This window comes from Microtus pennsylvanicus, chromosome 4 (assembly GCF_037038515.1).
Source record: "Microtus pennsylvanicus isolate mMicPen1 chromosome 4, mMicPen1.hap1, whole genome shotgun sequence".
Taxonomy (NCBI): Eukaryota; Metazoa; Chordata; class Mammalia; order Rodentia; family Cricetidae; genus Microtus; species Microtus pennsylvanicus.
The window spans coordinates 40,466,414-40,485,989 of NC_134582.1; the positions used below are offsets into that span (position 1 = coordinate 40,466,414).

A 19,576-nucleotide genomic window follows, 5' to 3' on the forward strand; every position below is an offset into this window, starting at 1 on the left:
CTTCCATCTTCATTTCCATTTTTGATTAATTTACCAGTTCTGTCAATTAGTCATCCTGAAGACTGCAGTGGAGTGGATTTTCCTAAGGACTAGAAAGCTTATTAATTTTGGAAGCGAGTGTCATTCATTAACAGTTGACATCGTCCCAGGTCCTACCCTCTTCTCTGCTCAAGGTCTTGGATAAGAAAGCACTAGAGGTTGAAATCATCACCTGCACATGGCTACAGCCTTTTTCACCTACTCCACACCAAGACATGTACGATGGGGAGGGCCACCTGTGGGGTCATAAGTGGCTTTGGCCCTCAGAATACCTCTGGGCCAGTTTACCTGTCATTGTTGTCTGCGATGGGCCATTACCAACAAACTAGTCATAGGCACAAGCGAGCACTCGTAGTGGAGTTCAAGGAAACCAGAGTTAAAGGGACTACCTGGCAGTTATGGTCTCTCGGGAGGGTCCCTGGCCTGATGCTGGCAGGGTCCTAAGGTAGCCCGTCCATTCCTTCCTTTCAAAGGCCAGTCAGGAAACCCAGTGCTTCTCCGAGCCGCTGTAACAAGGCCCCAATGGCTTTAACCCTCTCATGGCTATCATCTTGACATTCTGGAGTCTAGACATAGAACATGGCTGTTGCTGGCTAAAATTTGGCTGTCTTCCCATTGGGCATTCTGAAAAGAATTGACTTCCTTGAGTTTTTCAGCTTTCAGACACTGCCTCCCTTCCCAGGCTTTGAGAATCCAGAAACAGGAAAATGAGAACTGCCTCCTTTTCTGCCCCGTCCTTTTCTTTTAAGGACACTTGTTTTTTTATGAGAGCCACCCAGATGAAGTGGAACGACCTCATTTTAAGATCAGCTAATTAGCAACCGTAACCCTCTCTGGTCTTACTTGCTGTCATAGAAGGACTGCAGGGGTTAGGGGATAGATACCCTAGCAGCCGACTTTCTTCCCACCATATCCCTCAAGTTCTAGCTAAAGCATATTTGACCAAAAAGACCTTCTGGACTCCCGAGCCAGTTGAAATGCCCTCTCTGAACACTAAACGCCATGTATTCGCTGATCTGCTTTGCTTCTCACTAAGTCAGACCTCCCCTATGACTAGACTCTGTTTACAACTCCCTCGGCACATAGCACAGGGCTGAACAAATCCCCTAAAGAGGCAAACAGCTGCAATCATGCAATATGATGGTTTGCATCTGGCGCTTCCCTTTGAAGAGCGGGGAAGGCCCACATAAAGAAGAAGCTGACTGGTTGGTTCGTTTCTAACTTTAAGACTGCATTTCTAGCAGCTGGGGTTTAGGTTACTGATAGCATATGCTTTTAGCAAGTGGGAGGCCCTGTTTGCAATCTCCTGCAGAGGGGGAGAGGGGAGAAGAATAGAAGGGGCAGAAAGAGACCTAGGAAAAGGGCCCCTTTATCATGTCTAACTTTTATTACGGTTAAAATAGATTCCTAAACACTGAACATAGGAAAAATGATGGTAAACAGGTCATAATTTCAAAAGCTGCAATGTGCTTTCTCAAGCTGGAAAAATGCAAGGTAACTTTTGAGTATGGGGAGGCATCTGTAAAGCTGTGATCATCTATGACTCGTGTACCTGGTGACCATTTACTATTGCCAGGCACTAAAGATAGAGCCTGCGGCCCATGCAACATCTACTTACAGAGAAAAAAATCAAACACCAGTCACACGGACAGACAGATTTGGTGAAGAGAGTCCCTGGAGCAGAAGCTGCAGCAAGGCAGAGGCACTGGGAGGGACATGCTTGGCAAGTGGGCAGGGATGGGAAGGACTGGCCATTGTGTTGAGAAGGACAGCTGGCTGGGAGCTGGTGACTTAGAGCACGTGAGGAAGGAGCTATATTCAAACTCCCCTTTGCACAACTAGTATACCCTTCACGGTTATCTGTGCAGATAACAGGAAATTGGGCAACATGATGGTCCTGTAGGCCCTGATAAAGACTCACTTTGTTATTATAATAGGGGAAGGGACATCTAGGAAGGTTTCAGGGACCATTTAAGAATGAAGCATCAGAAAAAAATAGTGATTACAAAAAGAGCAAGAAAGTTCTTGAGATGTCAAACTGGACAGTTTGGAGCAGCCTAAAGTATGAACTCGTAGGTCTGTATGTAAGCAGAAAGAGAGCCAAGGCTAAAGAGACTAAGGAGATGGCTCAGGCAGGAAAGGCTTTGCAAGTGTGAAAGCATGGAGACCTGAGTTCAGTCTCCAGAACCCATGCAAAAGAGCAGACATGATTGTGTATACTTGTAATCCTGGTGGGTCACCAGCCAGCAAGACTGCCCTATGTGGCAAGTTACAGCCAATGAGGGATTCTGACTCAAAAATATGAGATGGATGGTTCCTGAGAAACGTGGCTCAAGGTTGATCCCTGGCTCATACGCGAGAAAGTGCACACACACACACACACACACACACACACACGAACAAACAAAAAATGTTCCCCAGTGTTCTAGTCTGAGCACTGGTCTAAATGAAGGGGCTCCCTGGTAGGTTTGCAAAGATTAGAGAGGAGAGAAACTGGAGGGGGTTCATAAATTCTGTCAGCGCTAAAATTCGCAAAAAAAAAAACTCATAAAATGTTTGCATTGACACATTTTTCTAGGAAACATTGGAAGCCCTACCTCAGCTTTTATCTTAACCAATCTTTTTTTTCACTCCTCAAAGCATATGTTTTATTAAAATACAATTGACAGGGTACAGACCATTGTCCCACGGCACCCCCCCTTTTTTTAAAGAACAAGAACTCTGAATCTACTAGCCTTTGTTTAGCTTTTCTCCTGACCATTATCCATAACAACTTGTAACCAACATTCTAAACAAAGGAAAATATCCATAGTCCATCTTTTGAAAACTCCTAAAGTTCATAGCCTTTGTTTAGCCCAGACAGTCCTGCCTTGATCTCCCAAGCGCTAGGGTTACAGGCATGGATGTGCCTGGCTGGATGTCTTTGTCTTGTCTTAGTTTGATTTGGGTTAGTGTGTGTGTGTCGTGTGTGTGTGTGTGTGTGTGTGTGTGTGTGTGTGTGTGTGTGTGTTTGCTCTGGTAGCTGAGGAATTCAAATCCAGGGAAGGCTACTCAGAGCATTAACAGTGATCCGGTTTATTTCTTACTTTAAATGATGTATGTCTTCACCCTTAGTACTTGTGTGTACTGAAAGGTGAAGAAGAGAAGCAGGGATCTCTTATGTGTGTAATTGACCTGTGTTAAATATATCGGCTAATTCGAGCCCCCGTGTGGTTCACATAATTCTATTTTGACAGCTTAGCAGGTGGCATCAGTGACTGAATCGTGAGTGCCGCCATCCACTCAAACAGCTTTCCGGCTATCTTGCAAGTCCTTTCTCTGTTGAATTGCTTGCTTCCCATCATCCCCAAGCACAGACCAGAGGCAGCAGCGGGCAGCCAGTGCTCACCCCATAAAGCTCATAATGATACTCTCTTTTCTATCTTTAACCTCAGTATAAGCGTTTCAATAGGAATTAACTTCTGTGTGGGCATTCTTAACCCTAGGGTCAGCCAGTATATCCTGAAATTGTAATGGCTTTTGAAAATCCCTGCATTGAGACAAAGTTGTCAATTGAAAAGTTACATGTGAGAGGGGAGAAATGGGATCATTAAGCTTAGGGGAGAAAAACATGGGAATCAAAGCAAATATTAACACGATATTGGGCTGTACGTGGCAGGATAGAAGGCTTATGCTAATGCAGAACAGGAAATTATGAAGTGTTTTGAACATAAGGTTCATTTTAAGCTGAACGTGAAATTTGGATTCCCAATGTCAAGGACAGCAGATGCTAACTGCAAACTGTACAAGCTGAATGACTGCACATGTGACCTGTATAATGGAGTGCTTGCCTCACCCAGAAACCCATCCCCAGCATCACACACACACACACACACACACACACACACACACACACACACACAAGGGTTACTCTGAATATAGTGTGAAATAACTGGACTAAAAAGTGATGTTGCATGCCTTTATCCCCAAATGATCCCATGTGTTCCCAAACACTGTCAGTCTCTGTTAAGAACCTCCCATGTTCCTGTCACTGTCGGACCACAGAATTATGAACTGGTGTTAGTCAAATGCATACTTGTTGTCCTCAGGAAGTCCTTCATGGTAGAGGACCCTAGACAGAACCTAGCATAACACGGACACTAATGCTGGTTGGGTGTATGAATGAATGATGTGAGATCAAATGTGAGATAAAATGGCATGTGTTTCATAACATAATAATGATGATTTTTTTATTCAAGAATTTCATACATGTTTTGTTGTATCTTTCCCATCCCCCTTCTCCACCGAGACCCCCACCCTGACCTCATGACCACTCAATTTTACATTATTTCTCTTGATTTACAAAAAAAGAAAGAAGGAAAGAAGGGAGGAAAGAGGAATGCAGGGAGGGAAGGAGGTAAAGAAAGAGGGAGAGAGGGAGGGAGGGAGGGAGGAAGGAAGGAAGGAAGGAAGGAAGGAAGGAAAAATAAAGAAGGTTTTTTAAAAAGCCATTAAAAACTATGCAGTCCAATTTGTGTTGGCCAGCTGCTCATGATCATGCAGCCTGCCCTGGAGTGTGGTTGATACCCAGTGTTACTCCATTGGAGAAAACTGGTTTTCCTTTCTCCAGGCACGTATCCCTTGTAAATAGCTTCTCAACTATGGTTGGGTTGTCACACTGCTTTCCCCCTTCTGTAATGGGACTTTGTCTGGCTTGAGCTTCTGCAGGTCTTGTGTATATGATCACAGTCTCTATGGGTTCATAAGTGCATCTGCTTTGTAGATTCTGCAAAATACCGGTCCCTCTAGCCTGAGAGTCTCTCCTCCCCCTCTTCTGCATAGAGATTCCTAAGTCCTAAGGGGAGGGCTTGGAGGCTGAGCACTCAGAGGTCTCCTTTTCTGCAGAGTCCATTTGTGGGGCATCTACTAAGAAAAGCTTCTCTGCTGAGGGTCAGTGATCCATTGATCTATGGCTGTAAAAAATATGTTATTAGAATAGTGCTGATTATTTTACGGTTTTTTTTTTGGTTTTTTGTACGTTTTTGTGGGTTTTTTTGGGGGGGGGTGGTTTTTTTGAGACAGGGTTTCTCTGTGGCTTTGGAGCCTGTCCTGGAACTAGCTCTTGTAAACCAGGCTGGACTCAAACTCACAGAGATCCGCCTGCCTCTGCCTCCCAAGTGCTGGTATTAAAGGCGTGCACTACCACCACCCGGCCCAGTAGTGCTGATTCTTAAGCAAAGGATGTGATGGGGGCACTATATACAAGATTTCTCAGTTCCTAGGAAAATCAAACAAGCCCAAACTCAGAAATATCTCAATTTTAATCTTTTTTTCCTATAAGCTTTCTTGAAATTTGTAATAACCTATGTAATAGACCTTAATGATTTCACATTTTAATTTATTCTGCCTGTGTGTGTGCATCCATGCATGTGTGCGTACACATGCATTAGTGTCACATAATAGGAGGTCAGCGTCAACTTTTGGAAGTGGGTTTTCCCCTCCCACATTTTATGTTCCAGGAACTCAAGTTCTGTGGCAAACATCTGTACCCCCAAGTTATCTCATAGCTCTATAATAGAGTCTTATACAAAATTATTATTTGACATATATAGATAGATGGATAGGGAGGGAGGGAGAAAGAGAGAGAAAGAGTTAACTTAAAGGGTGGTACTGTTTCTGGCTGGGGTCCTCCTGCTCTAATAGGAAGTTGTACTGAAGGCAGAAGCTCTTCATTGCTGGTCTTGAAGGTTTCCCATCCCTGTGAGTTTGACATCAGTGACAGGCAGGCAAACGCAGCAGCAGGGGACACACTTTGGTGTTACAATTCTCATGCAGGCCACATATCCCAAGACCTTTAGTCCTATGGTAACACATGTCAGCACTCTTGTGGGTGCCTTGGAAGTCAAGATTCCTTCACCCTGACAGCAGCCAATGTTGCTGTTCTTGGACCTTGACCCTTAATAACCCCGCTGCTGCTTCTAACCCTGTAACTGTTATCATTGCAGCCCCTGCGGCTGCTGTCAACACTGCCGCTGTCAGCCATTGCTGTACTGCAGCTCTCCTGGCCTTTGTCAAGACCCCTCAGTGGAGTCAAGGCCATATGGTCTGTTCTATAGCTCTGGTGCTCTCCATGGCTCTCCTACCCTGTATATAGCCATATATATAGTCATGTAGCCACTCACGTAGTAAGATTCTGTTGGCTGGCCTATTGGCCACCAGCTGTTAGTGGCCCAGCTACGACTTCTTTCTTTGTAATTCCAGTACAGCCTGTTCTACAGGAAGTAGAAGGAAGGGAGAAAGAAAGGAGAACACTTGCAGAGAATGAGACAATCTCTCAGTGGTAGATCACTTTCCTGGCATGCACCAAGACCTATGTTTACTCCCCAGTACAGAAAAAAAAAAGAGTCAGAGAGAAAAAGAAAAGAGAGAAAAGAAGGGGAGAAGGGAGGAGATGACCACTTAAAAAAAAAAAACATTACGACGATAAGCAGTCCTGGATGTTATCCCCCATCCGTTTCGCTCATTAAATAGTCTAAAAATTCCTTGTCCTTGTATACCAAGCACAGCAGTCCACCGGCTAGGTGAACAGGGGAAGAGTTTTCCCTCTGACCCCCATAGAAATAGTTGCAAGATCCACTACAGTTTGCCAAGGCTTATGGAAGCAGCAAGTTTACCACAAACCATATGAAACAGTCCAAGGCAGGGATGCTCCTTCAGGAGCTGGAGCAAGCAGCTCTTGTTGTTGAATATTATTATTGTTTGAATGCCTCAAGGCATTCGAAAATAAATGATACTGGCATAAAAAGCATTCATCTAAGCCGGGCGGTGGTGGCGCATGCCTTTAATCCCAGCACTCGGGAGGCAGAGGCAGGCCGATCTCTGTGAGTTCGAGGCCAGCCTGGTCTACAAGAGCTAGTTCCAGGACAGGAACCAAAAGCTAGGGAGAAACCCTGTCTCGAAAAAAACAACAACAACAACAACAACAACAAAAAAGCATTCATCTATGTGATTGGTTGGCAGTCTTTTGCTCAAAGCAACCAGGACACCGGAGGAGGGTCTAGCAGCTAGCTACCCTTTGGGGAGTCAAACTGTCCTGTTCCTCAACATTTTTACTTCTTTATAGAAAAATCAACATCAAAATGAATGCTTGTTTGTTAAATGCTTACCATTATTAATATTGATCTTTAATGATGTTTTCAGGGTGTTCCATACCTGCCTAGTACCCCAGAGAGATGATGGGTCAATATATATATATATTATATATATATATAAATATATATTTATATATATATTCTTCATTGACTTTTGTGTCCTGATCTTGACACCATTGTTCACAGAAGAAAGTAATGGTTTCTAGGCCAGAAAGGATATCAAGGGACAAAGGGAGGGGGAAGGGCTAGAATAGAGAGAAAACCCAACTGGGCAATGCCTGGTGCTAAGAAGGCTTTTGTTTTTTAGAGAATTTTAAATTTTAAATCCACTGAACAACTATTTGCTAGCAGGTGGCTTTCTTGTATTCTGTTGAGGTTTATAACAGTAAATCTCAAAGGCCAGCTATCGATGTTTGTCAGAGTCCTGTGGCTTGGAAGGCTGGCTTTAATGAGAATGAAGAAAATATATATGTACATCATAGTGGTCATTAGTGTTGGTTCTGGACTAAAACCAACCCAAGTATGTAACCTGGGCTTCTTCTACTGAACTTCTCCAAGCCTGAGTATCTGTCTACCTGTTTAAAATGGGGTCAGCATTAGGGCCTGCATTACATGACCGTCATGAGGATTCAAAGAGGCAATGTCTGGCACCTAACAAACAATCACCATTTATTAGCATTTGGTGGTCGTTCACAAAAGTCCATGAAGTCAGAGATAAAGGTGGGAAAACTGGGGCTCACAAAAGCAAGCTCAGAAAAACAAGAAGCTGAAAGCTGAATTCAACCCAGTGTCTGAAACCCATGAGTGAACACTGATGATAATGACAGTGATATGATAAATAACCCATCTCTGCCTCACTGGGCCTGAGATGTAGCCGCATAAGACAGGTACCTAAGAAAGCTAGAGAGAGCGTAAGCGTTTGTACAAGAGCCTGGCTTTTGAAAAATCAACACATTATGGGTTTTATTGTTTGCTTGGTTAGTTCCAATTTTTGAAACAAGGTCTCTTGGAGCCCAGGTTAGTCTCAAACTTGTTGTGTAACCAACGCTGGCCTTAATTCCTGATCCTCCTGCCTCTGCTTCTCAAGTACCGGAATTACAAGCATGTAGCATCAGGCCCAGCTCAACACAACATGGATCCGTTTCCATGGGTCTTGCGGAGGACTTGCCTCGAGCACTGAAGAGAACATATGAACAGCAGTGCCGACTGAAGGATAAAGCCTTTAATTCCAGCGACAGCTATAGATTGTGTCTTCCCTGTGCTAAAGCACACTGATGGAAAGGAATGTAGGATGATCTTCATTGTCAATACAACGGGACCTAGAAACACACCTCTGAATTCGTCTGGGAAAGTGTTTTTGAACATTCTTATCTGAAGGCGTAAGTCACAAACAATGCCACACCAGTTTGGAATTATGATTAATAGGGTGGTATTTATTTAAAGGGGAAAAAACTTACAGATCACCGTCAGCCCTCTGCGCAACCAGGAAGGAAGTCTAGTCGCAGGAGGAGCAGGAAGTGAAGAGAGAGAGGAGAGGGAAGTGGCCGCTTTTTTAAAGGGAGAGAGACCACGCCCCAATGGGCTGGTATCTCAGCGGCTATTGGCTGGAGGAGTGGGAGGACCTCCCGCAACACTTATCTATCTGAGGAGTGGTTAAAATAAATCCTCCCTCACCACAGTGGTTAAGCGTTTGGTCACAGCAACAGCAAAAGTGACAAATGGGAAAGGAAGGAAGAACCTATGATGACAGTGTGTCTGGAGCTGTGGGAGAAGGGTAGTGGGTGCTTACTGAATTTGGTGACTGTTCTCCATATTTACCCCTGGTGCATTATGATAATCCACAAAGAGATGGCTCCACTCATTAGCTGTGCTTAGTGAGTACACAGAGATAATGAACCATTGTGCTTGGCTGTTTACCCAAGGTTTAAGACTTGGATTAGCTCAAGTTCATGTTTCTGGAACAAGTCCACATACACATATGGAGTGCCTTAAAGTGTGTGTTCTCAGTATCATCAGCGGAGGAGAAGCAAGACCACAGAGGAGGTAGTAGTGGGCTGTAGAATCAACCCTCAATTCAACAACCAGTGGTAGGCAACTCTGAGCCTCCTTATTTCACCTCCATAAGAGTTTAGCACATGACCAGTACACAGAACAGTCGCCCTGCCTCCTCCAACACAGCACTAGAGTTTTTCACCAGTAACAATGTCACTGCTCCACCTGGGCACTCTTTGGACACCACACCCTGATCTGTTAGTGGATTCGTAACAATGTATTTCTGTAGACATTCATCTCTGGGAACAACACGAGCATCCCAAGGAGCCATGAGAAGACAGTGAGGCTGTGACCAGCCCACACAGGGTCCTGGCAGCGCTTGTTCCCTGATGAGATGGACCACCCCGCTCAGCATGAACTGCTCACCTTGGTCTACAAAGAGATTGCTGTCAGCAGGATGCGGCTCTTCTCTTCCCCCTCCGTGTGTCTGCCTCTCCTAACAATGATTATGTATAAATCCTGGGAACCAGGGACAGCTTGAGAGTGCAGCCCTAGCCTCCACGGTGCCATGACAACCGGCTTCCCAGCGATCACCCCTAATAACGGGCCACTCACTCGCCATCTCCTCCACCTGGGCAGAGACTCCCTAGGGGGCTGGGGCTGCTCGTGGAACAGCTGCAAGAAGCTTCCTGTTGGGAACAAATTATCAGAGACAGAAAAGGAGGGAGCAAAGAGAGCTCTTTCTGTGGGGAAAGGGGGTGGAAGCCCGAGTCTCTAACCTGTGCTGTGTGGCAGGATTCCAAGGACTTGAGGACACTGCCATCCTGATCCTGGCGCCCCTGGAGCCCCTGGCACCCCTGGCTTTAGGAAAGTACCGTTTGCAGAGACAAGGATAAGACCCCCGTGGGCCTCTGGCCCTCACTTGCCTTGCAGGGAGAGGAGTATAATGGGGGTAAAAGTCCAATATAGCCCTTGTAAAGCCAGGCCTGCCTGTTAGCAGATTTCTTCATTAGGCTCCTGTCGAGACCCCCACTGCCAACTCATCATCTTGTCTGGACTGGAGCCGCCTCCTATGGCTGCTGCCTGCTGGAGAGAATGTGCTCAAAGAGCCCCCTCAATCAATATCCTTCCAGAATGGCAGTTCGCAAAAAGGGACCAGACCTGCTTAGCTAATAAACGACTATTCTTCACGAAAGGACGACAAACGGGCCCACAGTTAATGAACTTCTCTGCGGATGCTAGCCCAAATGCCGGCTTTAGATTGACAGGCCCATGCTAAGCCCAGCACAGGGTCTCGTTCCCCTTCTCTTTAGATCATAGACTCCAACTGAGGCCCCTGCACAAGGAGGTTCCACCCTCGGAGCTAGTGAACCCTTATAATGTGTGCAGTCAGGGACCATGGGGTCCTGTGGGGCCCAGTCTCTCCATCCTGTTTCCTCAGCTATGAAGCAGTACTGAGTCTTCCTCCGTGCTAGCTGATGGGTGCTGTTGCTATCCCCAATACTTCCCACAAAGCCTGTTCTCTGAACTGGAACCTTCCTAATCTCCTCGTGGATCTAAAACACATACAGACTTCTATAAACAATAGGAGGGGTGAGAAGGTGACTGAGACACACGGTGTTTGAGGCACAGACATGAGGACCTGACTCTGATCTCTAGCACCCCACAAAAAGCTGGTCACAATGACACATGCCTGTAATACCAGCCCTGGGGATCCTTGGAGCTTTTTGGACAGTCAGTGAGCCAGTATCTAAATAAGTAAGCACTAGGTTCTGTGAGAGACCCTGTCTCAATATACAAGGTGGTGAGTGATAGAGAAAGAGACCTGACATTGACCTCTGTCCTCCACCCACAAGAGCACACCCTTGCCACACACACACACACACACACACACACACACACAATCTATACAAGTTTGAAGTTGAGCCAAGTACCAGTAAGTTGAGAAGGAGACAGCACGGGTGCTTGGGTGGTTCATGAAGGCCCTGAAGGTTGAATCTCAAGTACAAGAAAGAAGAGAGCAAAGGCAGATGGGAAATGAACAAAAAGCAAGTGAAAACGGGCACAGTGCGACATGTACATCCACAGCGCCTTTATAGCCTGTCAATCATGGGTCACAAGCTAGATCCTGTGTGACTCACGGGTGACTTATATTTGATCACTAACATTAAAAACATCAGGATTCTCCCAGAGAAGTGTAGACATCTCAGATATAAACACTGAGTATGTGGGAGCTGCCTTCTTTCTTCCCAGCCACAATCTACAGAGCCGAGGGGAAGTTGCCATTTCTCTGGGGTATAAACACTCAGGTCAAGCAGCCTCGTTGTCTCTGCTGCCTGTCTGTGTATATTAATCTTGTTCGCTCTCTGCCTGGCTCTGAAGCAGATGAGTAGACCAGACAGGCCTCAGTGGAGTGCTAGACCCTAAAAGAATGTTGCAGGAATGCCAGCGTTCTGACCTAAGGCCTAGGGTGGGCTGGCTCTTGGCTGTAGACAGGAGGCACTGTCTGTAGGCATCTGAGCAGGGGGTGCCTTGCTCTGGGATCACTCATCTAGTACATGGCCGGGTGCTGTGCAGTTTCATGCTCTCCCACTGAATCGTCTCCATGGTTGGGCTAGCCTAGAACTCCTGCCTTATTCTCCCAAGTTCTGGGATTCCCAAGTACCGACCATTACACCCAGATCACTCTCCCAACTTAAACTCAGCTGTCCTTGTCTACAACATAGTGCAAGTTCATGGGATGTGATGTGGACATCTTAGAGGGTGGAGTGTCAGTGTTCTCTGTCTGCCAAAGGGGGGGAATAAAAGGAACACACTTTCCACAGAGGACTGACACAGACTCCTGGTCACAATAACTAAGAAGGTCCATTCCCTGTTGAAGGAGCACAGGAACCTGGCTCTTCCTGCTCACTCATCTAACCCAGCTGCTATCTCTGTACCCTCTGTGCTCTGGATGCCATGTGGGTTCCCAGTACTTGTCGACTTAGGGTCATGTGCTGTGCATGGTGGTAGTGTAGCCTGGTATGAAACAGAAAGCTTGGTGTCCCTGAGTTCATTTCTTCCCTTCTTACATACGCTACTTTTGCACTCTTGGGGCAGAGTTGAATTATTGGGACAGAAGCCTGCAGAGCCCGAAGTGTTTTCTAACATGAAATGCTTCTTGATCGCTTCCAGTTCCCCTTGTCTCATCGTTTCTCTCTGTGTAAAGCTGCTGTGTATTTTGGAGTCTTCTAGCTGAAACAATAAGGTTTTATTTTTGCTGCTTTGGTTTTTGTTATTGAAGACATGAGATGTTGGGGTCAGAGGGCCACTTACAGGAATTAGTTCTCCCATTCACCACGTGGGTTCCAAGGTCTGAACTCAGGTCCTCAGGCTTGGTGGCAAGGGCCATCACCCACTGAGCCATTTTTCCAGCCCTTTCTTGATTTCTGAAAGGGAGTGTTGCTATGAAGCCCTGGCTGCCTTGGATCTCTCTGTGTAGTTTAGGCTGGCCTCTTCTGACTCACAGCAACCTATCTCGGATTATAGGTGTACCTTGCCTCTCTCTCTCTCTCTCTCTCTCTCTCTCTCTCTCTCTCTCTCTCTCTCCCTCTCTCTTATTGTTTTAGACAGGTTTTCTCACTAAATCTGAAGCTCACCATTTCGGCTAAGCTACCTTGCCAGCAAGGCCCCAAGGCCCCAAGATCTTCCAGACGCCTCTTCCATAACCAGGGCTAGTGTTTCAGATGGGCACTGCACCTCCAGCTTTTTATGTGGTTGCTGGGGATCCAGGGCTAGGGGTCCTCATTCTTGTGCAGCATGTACTTTAGTCACTAAGCTTTCCCCAGTCCCCCAAAATAAGTTTGGGGCTCATGTGTAGTGTTGGCTTTGAATGCTTATTTTCAGACATCTGTGAAGAAAGTACACATAAGGAATCTTTTTTTAAGAGTCATATGTAAAAGCCAGGTGGTAGTGGTGCACGCCTTTAATCCCAGCACTCGGGAGCCAGAGGCAGGTGGATCTCTGTGAGTTCGAGGCCAGCCTGCTCTACAAAAGCTAGTTCCAGGACATGCTCCAAAGCAACACAGAGAAACCCTGTCTCAGAAAAAAAAAAATGTAAAAGTTAGGAGCAGATATGATGTCTTCTGCATTCACTTATGTAGTAAACTTATTGACCACTAGTTCCTAATAAGGACACCGAGACTTCTTATTAATTATGAAAACTTGGCTTTAGGCTAGGCTTGTTTCTAACTAGCTGTTATAACTATAACTTAACCCATTTCTATTAATTTATGTGTTGCCACATGGCTCGTGGCTTTTACCTCTCCTTCTGCATGTCCTGCTTCCTTGGCACATCCCCTGGCATCTTCTCAGTGCTTAGATTCAGCTCCTCCTCTTCTCTTTCTGCCCAGAAGTCCTGCCTAACCTTTTCCTGCCTAGCTATTGGCCATTTAGCTCTTCATTAAACCAATCAGTAGGCACCTTGGCAAAGACACAGCTTCACAGAATACAATGAGATTATTCCACAATACACTTACTCTCCGCCAGGCTGTGCAAGGCACCATGGGGCTGCAGTGTTCACTGAAGAACAATTATTTGTGGAATCATAAAGGGTGTATAAAAAGCATATCACAAGAACTAAACCACTGGACTTCACTGTTTCCCACCTCTGAATCCTCCAATGGTAAATATGGTCTCAATTCCCAATCTCTAGCCCATGTCTGGAAATGAGGACACTAAGCATATTAAGTACAGTAGGCATCAACTAAATCTTAAACCATTTCTCTCACTGTTCTCAGCTGGACAAAGGCTGATGCTGGCAGCCCTAGGGAGTTCTTACCCTCTGGGGGAAAACCGTGGGCCAATTCTCTCGTTGAGAAAAACTATTGAACTTTCTGTGTAGTAAAAATGGCTGGCTGTATCTCAGTCGGTAAGCCTTTTCTCTCTAGAGGCAGAACTGTTGCCTGCAGATCTCCAAAGCAAAGTTGCCATCTGCCTCACTCCTTATGGAAATTGCCAGTTGTGTCCCCATTATGGGAAATAGTCGACCTTGTCTCCAAACGGAAGAGCCTGCCAGCTGTGCTTCTCCGTGGAAGGGAAGTCAGCAGAAGTGAGCAATGTAAACCCGTGCGTGAGTCTGAGTCTGCTCCTTCCTCATCACAAGCAAACCTTCACCTCCTCTCATCTGTCAAGATCATCAAAGCCGACGTGGTGGTGGCATTGCAATGAGACTTTTAAACCAAAGAGATGGTTGTGAAGTGATGGTCCAGAGATGGCCTGTTCCAGCAATGACACTGAATGGACTCAAGGAGGCTGTGTTTATTTAATCATATGTATGTATCCATGTAACAATAATAAAGAAAAAGAGAGGAAAAATCATAGGCTAGAAACAGAATCGCCAGCAGGAAAGATCCTGAGAATCTAAAACTCCAAATTTTAGATTTACATAGAAGGACACCAGAGGCACCTATGTCATCCAAACAAAGGGCAACCTGACCTTAGACCTGAGACAGTCTGGAGCTTTTCTACATCGCAATCCAAGAAAAAATAAAAACATGCATCGTCCTTGTATAAAAAAAAACTGTATGTGAAGATTCACAGTGCCATTGTATCAATGGAAACAGCTCGAATGTTTATCAACTTATCAGTGGGTCAATAGAATCCTGCAATTCCATGCAGGGATTTAGCCAAGGAAAGAACATGCTACAGCATAATGAAGCTTGAAAATAGTCTGGCACAGAATGCCCTATGATCTGTGGTTGCATAGATGTGAAATTACTATCATAAAGAACCCAGAAAGTGGATTAATATTTACCTAGAATTATAGGAATGGGGGAAAAAGGGGGATTTTTTTGAGAGGGAATTGGTAGAAACATCTGAATTTAGATTGTGGTATGATTCATAAATACATCATTATATATAAAACCACTAACTTTTGCATTATTGTTTCAAGTAATATAGATTACATGTTTTAGAAAAAACTGAAAAATGTTTAAGCATGTGAAATGACTCCATGGTCTCGGGGTATAGCTAAGTGGTCCTTGCCTAGCATATCTAAGACTTTGGGTTTGATCACTAGCACCATGAAAAAAGAAATAGAGAAGAGACAGGGAAGAAAAGAGGAGAGATGAAAGGAAAATTTAAAAAGAGAATTCTAAGATGTCTCCACATATGAGCATGCACATGACATCCATGGGGGGAAAACATTGGTCCAGATCTTGGGTTTTCAGACAGGCAGTGTCCCAGCGAGGAGAGTGTGAGACAGGGCCCACACCAGTCCCTTGAAAATACAGTAATCTTTCAGTTCACCAGTTGTTTGTTTGTTTTGTTTTGTTTTTCTTTTTCTGTTTCTGTTTCCAGGGAGCTAACCATGTTGGCAACTTCTTTATATTCTATAGACACCCGCCCTCCATAGAAACTCTGATTTCACTGTTAGCGCTCTGTCTGGCCCAAACTTTAGAATCTGATCACAAGCCTGTGTTGTATTAATCATGTTTTGCTTTTGTTTTATATCTACAGTTTTTGAAGAGCCAGAAGATCCAAGCAACAGATCGTTTTTCTCTGAAATTATCTCTTCAATTTCGGATGTGAAGTTCAGCCACAGTGGGAGGTATATCATGACCAGAGACTATCTGACCGTGAAAGTCTGGGATCTCAATATGGAAAATCGCCCCATCGAGACTTACCAGGTACAGAATCCACCCTTGGTGGGCTTCTACGTCAGCCTCTGCCTGCTGATGTTTACTGTGCAGAGAGAGAAAGGCTGTTCAGAGTGATGTGTTACATAAAATACTACAGGCTGCAAGTACCATAGGGTTTAAGATAAGGATGCATGTGGACTTGGACTAGTAACAGTTATATTCTGAAAATGTTATGTGGGATGGGTACCATAGCTAGAGTAAGCAAGACAAGCATGGCCTTGCTCTCATGAAGCTCTCTAGTGAAGAAGCTGACTGGTAAACAAGGAACTCACTGCATTTGAGCAAGAGATGGTGCTGAGACCAGGGGAACCCAAGGTAGGGAGGGAAACCTTGCAGGGTAAGGAAGGTGAAGACAAAACTATCATGAGTTGATTAGCAATGACATTTGCTTAGAAAAATACTTGGCAGCCGGGAGGTGTTGGTGCATGACTTTAATCCCAGCACTCAGGAGGCAGAGGCAGGCAGATGTCTGTGAGTTTGAGACCAACCTGGTCTACAAGAGCTAGTTCCAGGACAGGCACCAAAGCCACAGAGAAACTCTGTCTCGAAAATAAATAAATAAATAAATAGAAAGAAAGAAAGAAAAAAAGGAGGGAAAAGAGAGAGACAGACAGGCAGACAGACAGATAGACCCACCGACCGACCATGGCCAAAGACCTGGAGTAAAGAGAACTGAAATTGAGAAAGTTTTCCTTGATTTGGAACAGGGGGGCAGAAAGTTGAGCCTGAAGACTCAAGTGGGGCCTGGTCTTATGAAATCTGGTACTGAGAGCTCTCCTTGTCTCTGACTGGGTACAAACAATGGGTTCCACCTTATAGCATGACAAGCAGCCTGCAGGAAAGGAGATGGTGCTGATGTGAGCAGGATGATGGAGCAACAGGGAAGATGGAGAGTCAGTGACATCTGCTTCCTTAGAGAATGTGAGAGGATGAAACACCAAGGACTTGCCTTAAGCCCTGGGTAGAAGATGACAGAAACACTGATGGGGGAATTTTAAAAGCCAGGCAAGGGTCAAGGAGAAGATGAATCAAGGAACAAAAATAGCTGCTTTTATTTTTATATTATCTCTAATTAGATAAAAAAGAAATGAGGCAGGGAAAGGGGAATCTAGGCAGACAGCTTTGATTTATAATGTTTTGCTTGAAATACAATTCGTCTAGCACAGGATTCACTCATTTCAGAACATATAGCTCCCTGGGTTTTAGTATAGTCACAGAACTGTAGAGCCATTACCAACTCCAGAACATTTTGTCACTGTGATTTTCAAACATTCTAGTCGCACTGGGGAGGAAACACTGTAGCAGAGACAAGTGAAGAAACAGGAAAATAAATAGATTTTAAAGTTCTTATACAATCTGTCTTAGGGTTTCTGTTGCTGCAATGAAACACCATGACCAAAATGCAAGATGGGGAGAAAGGGGTTTATTTGGCTTATACTTCAGCATTGCTGTTCATTATTGAAGGAAGTCATGACAGGAACCTGGAGGCAGGAGCTGATGCAGACACCATGGAGGGGTGCTGCTTACTGGACGGACTGGGAGTATAACTTGGCTGGTAGAATACTTGCCTAGCATGCAAAAGGCCCTCCGTCCATTCCCCAGTAATGTATAAACAGGGCAGGGTGGGACACACCTGTAATCCTAGCACACAGGAAGTGGAGGCAGGAGAATCAGTTCAAAGACATCCTTAGCTTGGGATACGTGAAAACTTGTTGCAAAAAAAATATTTTTAATAGACTAAGACAAATACATGTGATCGTGTCTTTCAATCACATTCACCTGCTTGGCACAAGTGACAGAAGGAGTTCACCCAATGGTGCAGTTTTAAGGGAGTAGAATTGAAAGAGAGAGGTTTGTTGAACTTGCACATTATGAGCGAAGTTGCCAACCTTAAAGAGCTAAGGAAGAACAAAGCGCTTGGGCCAATGGTCTTCAAGAACTGACAGAATCAAGGTACTATGAACTAAAAAGAAAGGAAGTAACAATAGAAGTAGACTTGCACATTAGATACTGTTGTAGTCGTGTGACGGTGGGGGCAGGGAAGGAAAATCATTGAATATGTTGGATCTAGTAGTTAATAGCCACGTTTTTGAGTCACTAGAAATTATGGCAGAAAGAATGGAAGAGAGAGGGGTGCTCAAAAGAGAGAGAGAAGGAGGTACTCAAGTTGCTTCAAAGAATGACTCTGTGCTTTTGATGACGTGGATGGCAAGAAGTTGAATTTGAATGTGTGACATCAAAGGAACTGAGAATAAGACAGGAACAGTAGTCATGAGCATGTGGACTTGAGAACAAAACCCCACATCATCCTGAAGTGCTGAAGGCGGTGTCTTCAGAGACACAAGCAGGAAGGAAAGGGTAGCACACAGAGTACCATCGAAACCAACCATGGTATAATGGTATCTACCTAGAGTGGTCGCTCTAGGTGGGCATCTGCTGGACTACTCCATGTTCAATGTTGTGTAGGTGTTGTCTTCAATAGAGCCTTGCCATCAGTTTGTGGATACCAACCTATAGCCTGGGCAATAGCCTGGGTTGTTTGGGGCTTCTAATGGGCCCCCTTTGATCAACAACCCAATTAGATGTGGCCTGTCCCTGGTATTGGAAGTTTCATTTGCTGACAAGAGATATCCAGTTGGGGCTCTGTCTATTATTTGGGGATTCCTTTTAGATCACACACACATATATATATAGAAACTACTATATTAGACTTCCATAATGCCATTCAAATGGTCCTTAATTTTAGTTCTCTCCCCCCATACTACCTCCCTTTTTCCTGTCTTCCCTCCCCATCCCTACTTGGTCCTCCCTTTCCAGTAACACCCATCCTTCCATCCATAACCATCTATTCTATTTCCCTTTCCTAGGAAGATCGATCCCTACCCCCAGTCCCTTACTCTATACCTAACCTCCAGTTCTATGAACTGTAGCTTGTTTATTATTGACTTAACAGCTAACATCCACATATAAGCAAATATGTAGTATATCTCTGTCTTTCTGAGTCTGTGTTACCTCGGTCAGAATTTTTTTTTCTAATCCCATCCATCTATGAACAAGTTTCACGGTTTAACTATTTTTAACAGCCAAGTAATACTCCATTGTGCAAATGTGCTACATTTTCTTTATTCATTCTTCCATTGAGGGGTAGTTTGTTGTTTCCAGTGTTTGGCTTTTATGAATAGAGCATCAGTGAACATGGTGGAGCAAGTGTCTCTGTGGTAAAATGAAGCATCCTTTGGGTATATATGCCCAAGAGTAGTATGGCTGAATCCTGAGGTAGATCAGTTCTGATCTTCTGAAGAACATCCACACTGGTTTCCATAGTGTTTATACAAGTTCTAAGTTCCACCAGCAATGGAGGAGTGTTCCCCTTTCTGTACTTGCTCAACAGTTTAAGCTGTCATTTGTTTTATTGATCTTAGTCCTTCTGACAGGTGTAAGATGAAATCTCAAAGTGGTTTGGATTTTCATATCCCCTATGACAAAAGATGTTGAGCATATCTTTGTTTGTCAGCCATTTGCATTTCCTCTTTTGAGAATTTTCCATGATGATTTGTACCCCATTTTTAATTAGGCTCTTTTTTAATATCAAGTTTAAGTTCTTTATATATTTTTGATATTAGGTCTCGATCAGATGTGTAGTTGGTAAAATCTTTTCCCATTTTGTAGATTGCTGCTTCATCCTGAGGTTGGTGTCCCTTGCCATGCAGAAGCTCCTCAGTTTCATGAGACCAT

The 19,576-nt window shown here is 44.6% G+C and overlaps 1 protein-coding gene across 3 annotated transcripts in view; it reads left to right on the forward strand.

Moving 5' to 3' along the window:
- Ppp2r2b (protein phosphatase 2 regulatory subunit Bbeta) overlaps positions 1–19,576 on the forward strand; it is a 398,669-nt gene that overhangs the window by 368,294 nt on the left and 10,799 nt on the right. For all 3 annotated transcript variants that reach the window (XM_075968754.1, XM_075968753.1, XM_075968755.1), the window contains one exon: positions 15,660–15,829. In XM_075968754.1, coding sequence (XP_075824869.1) covers positions 15,660–15,829 — 170 coding nt within the window. The remainder of the gene's footprint in view (positions 1–15,659; positions 15,830–19,576) is intronic.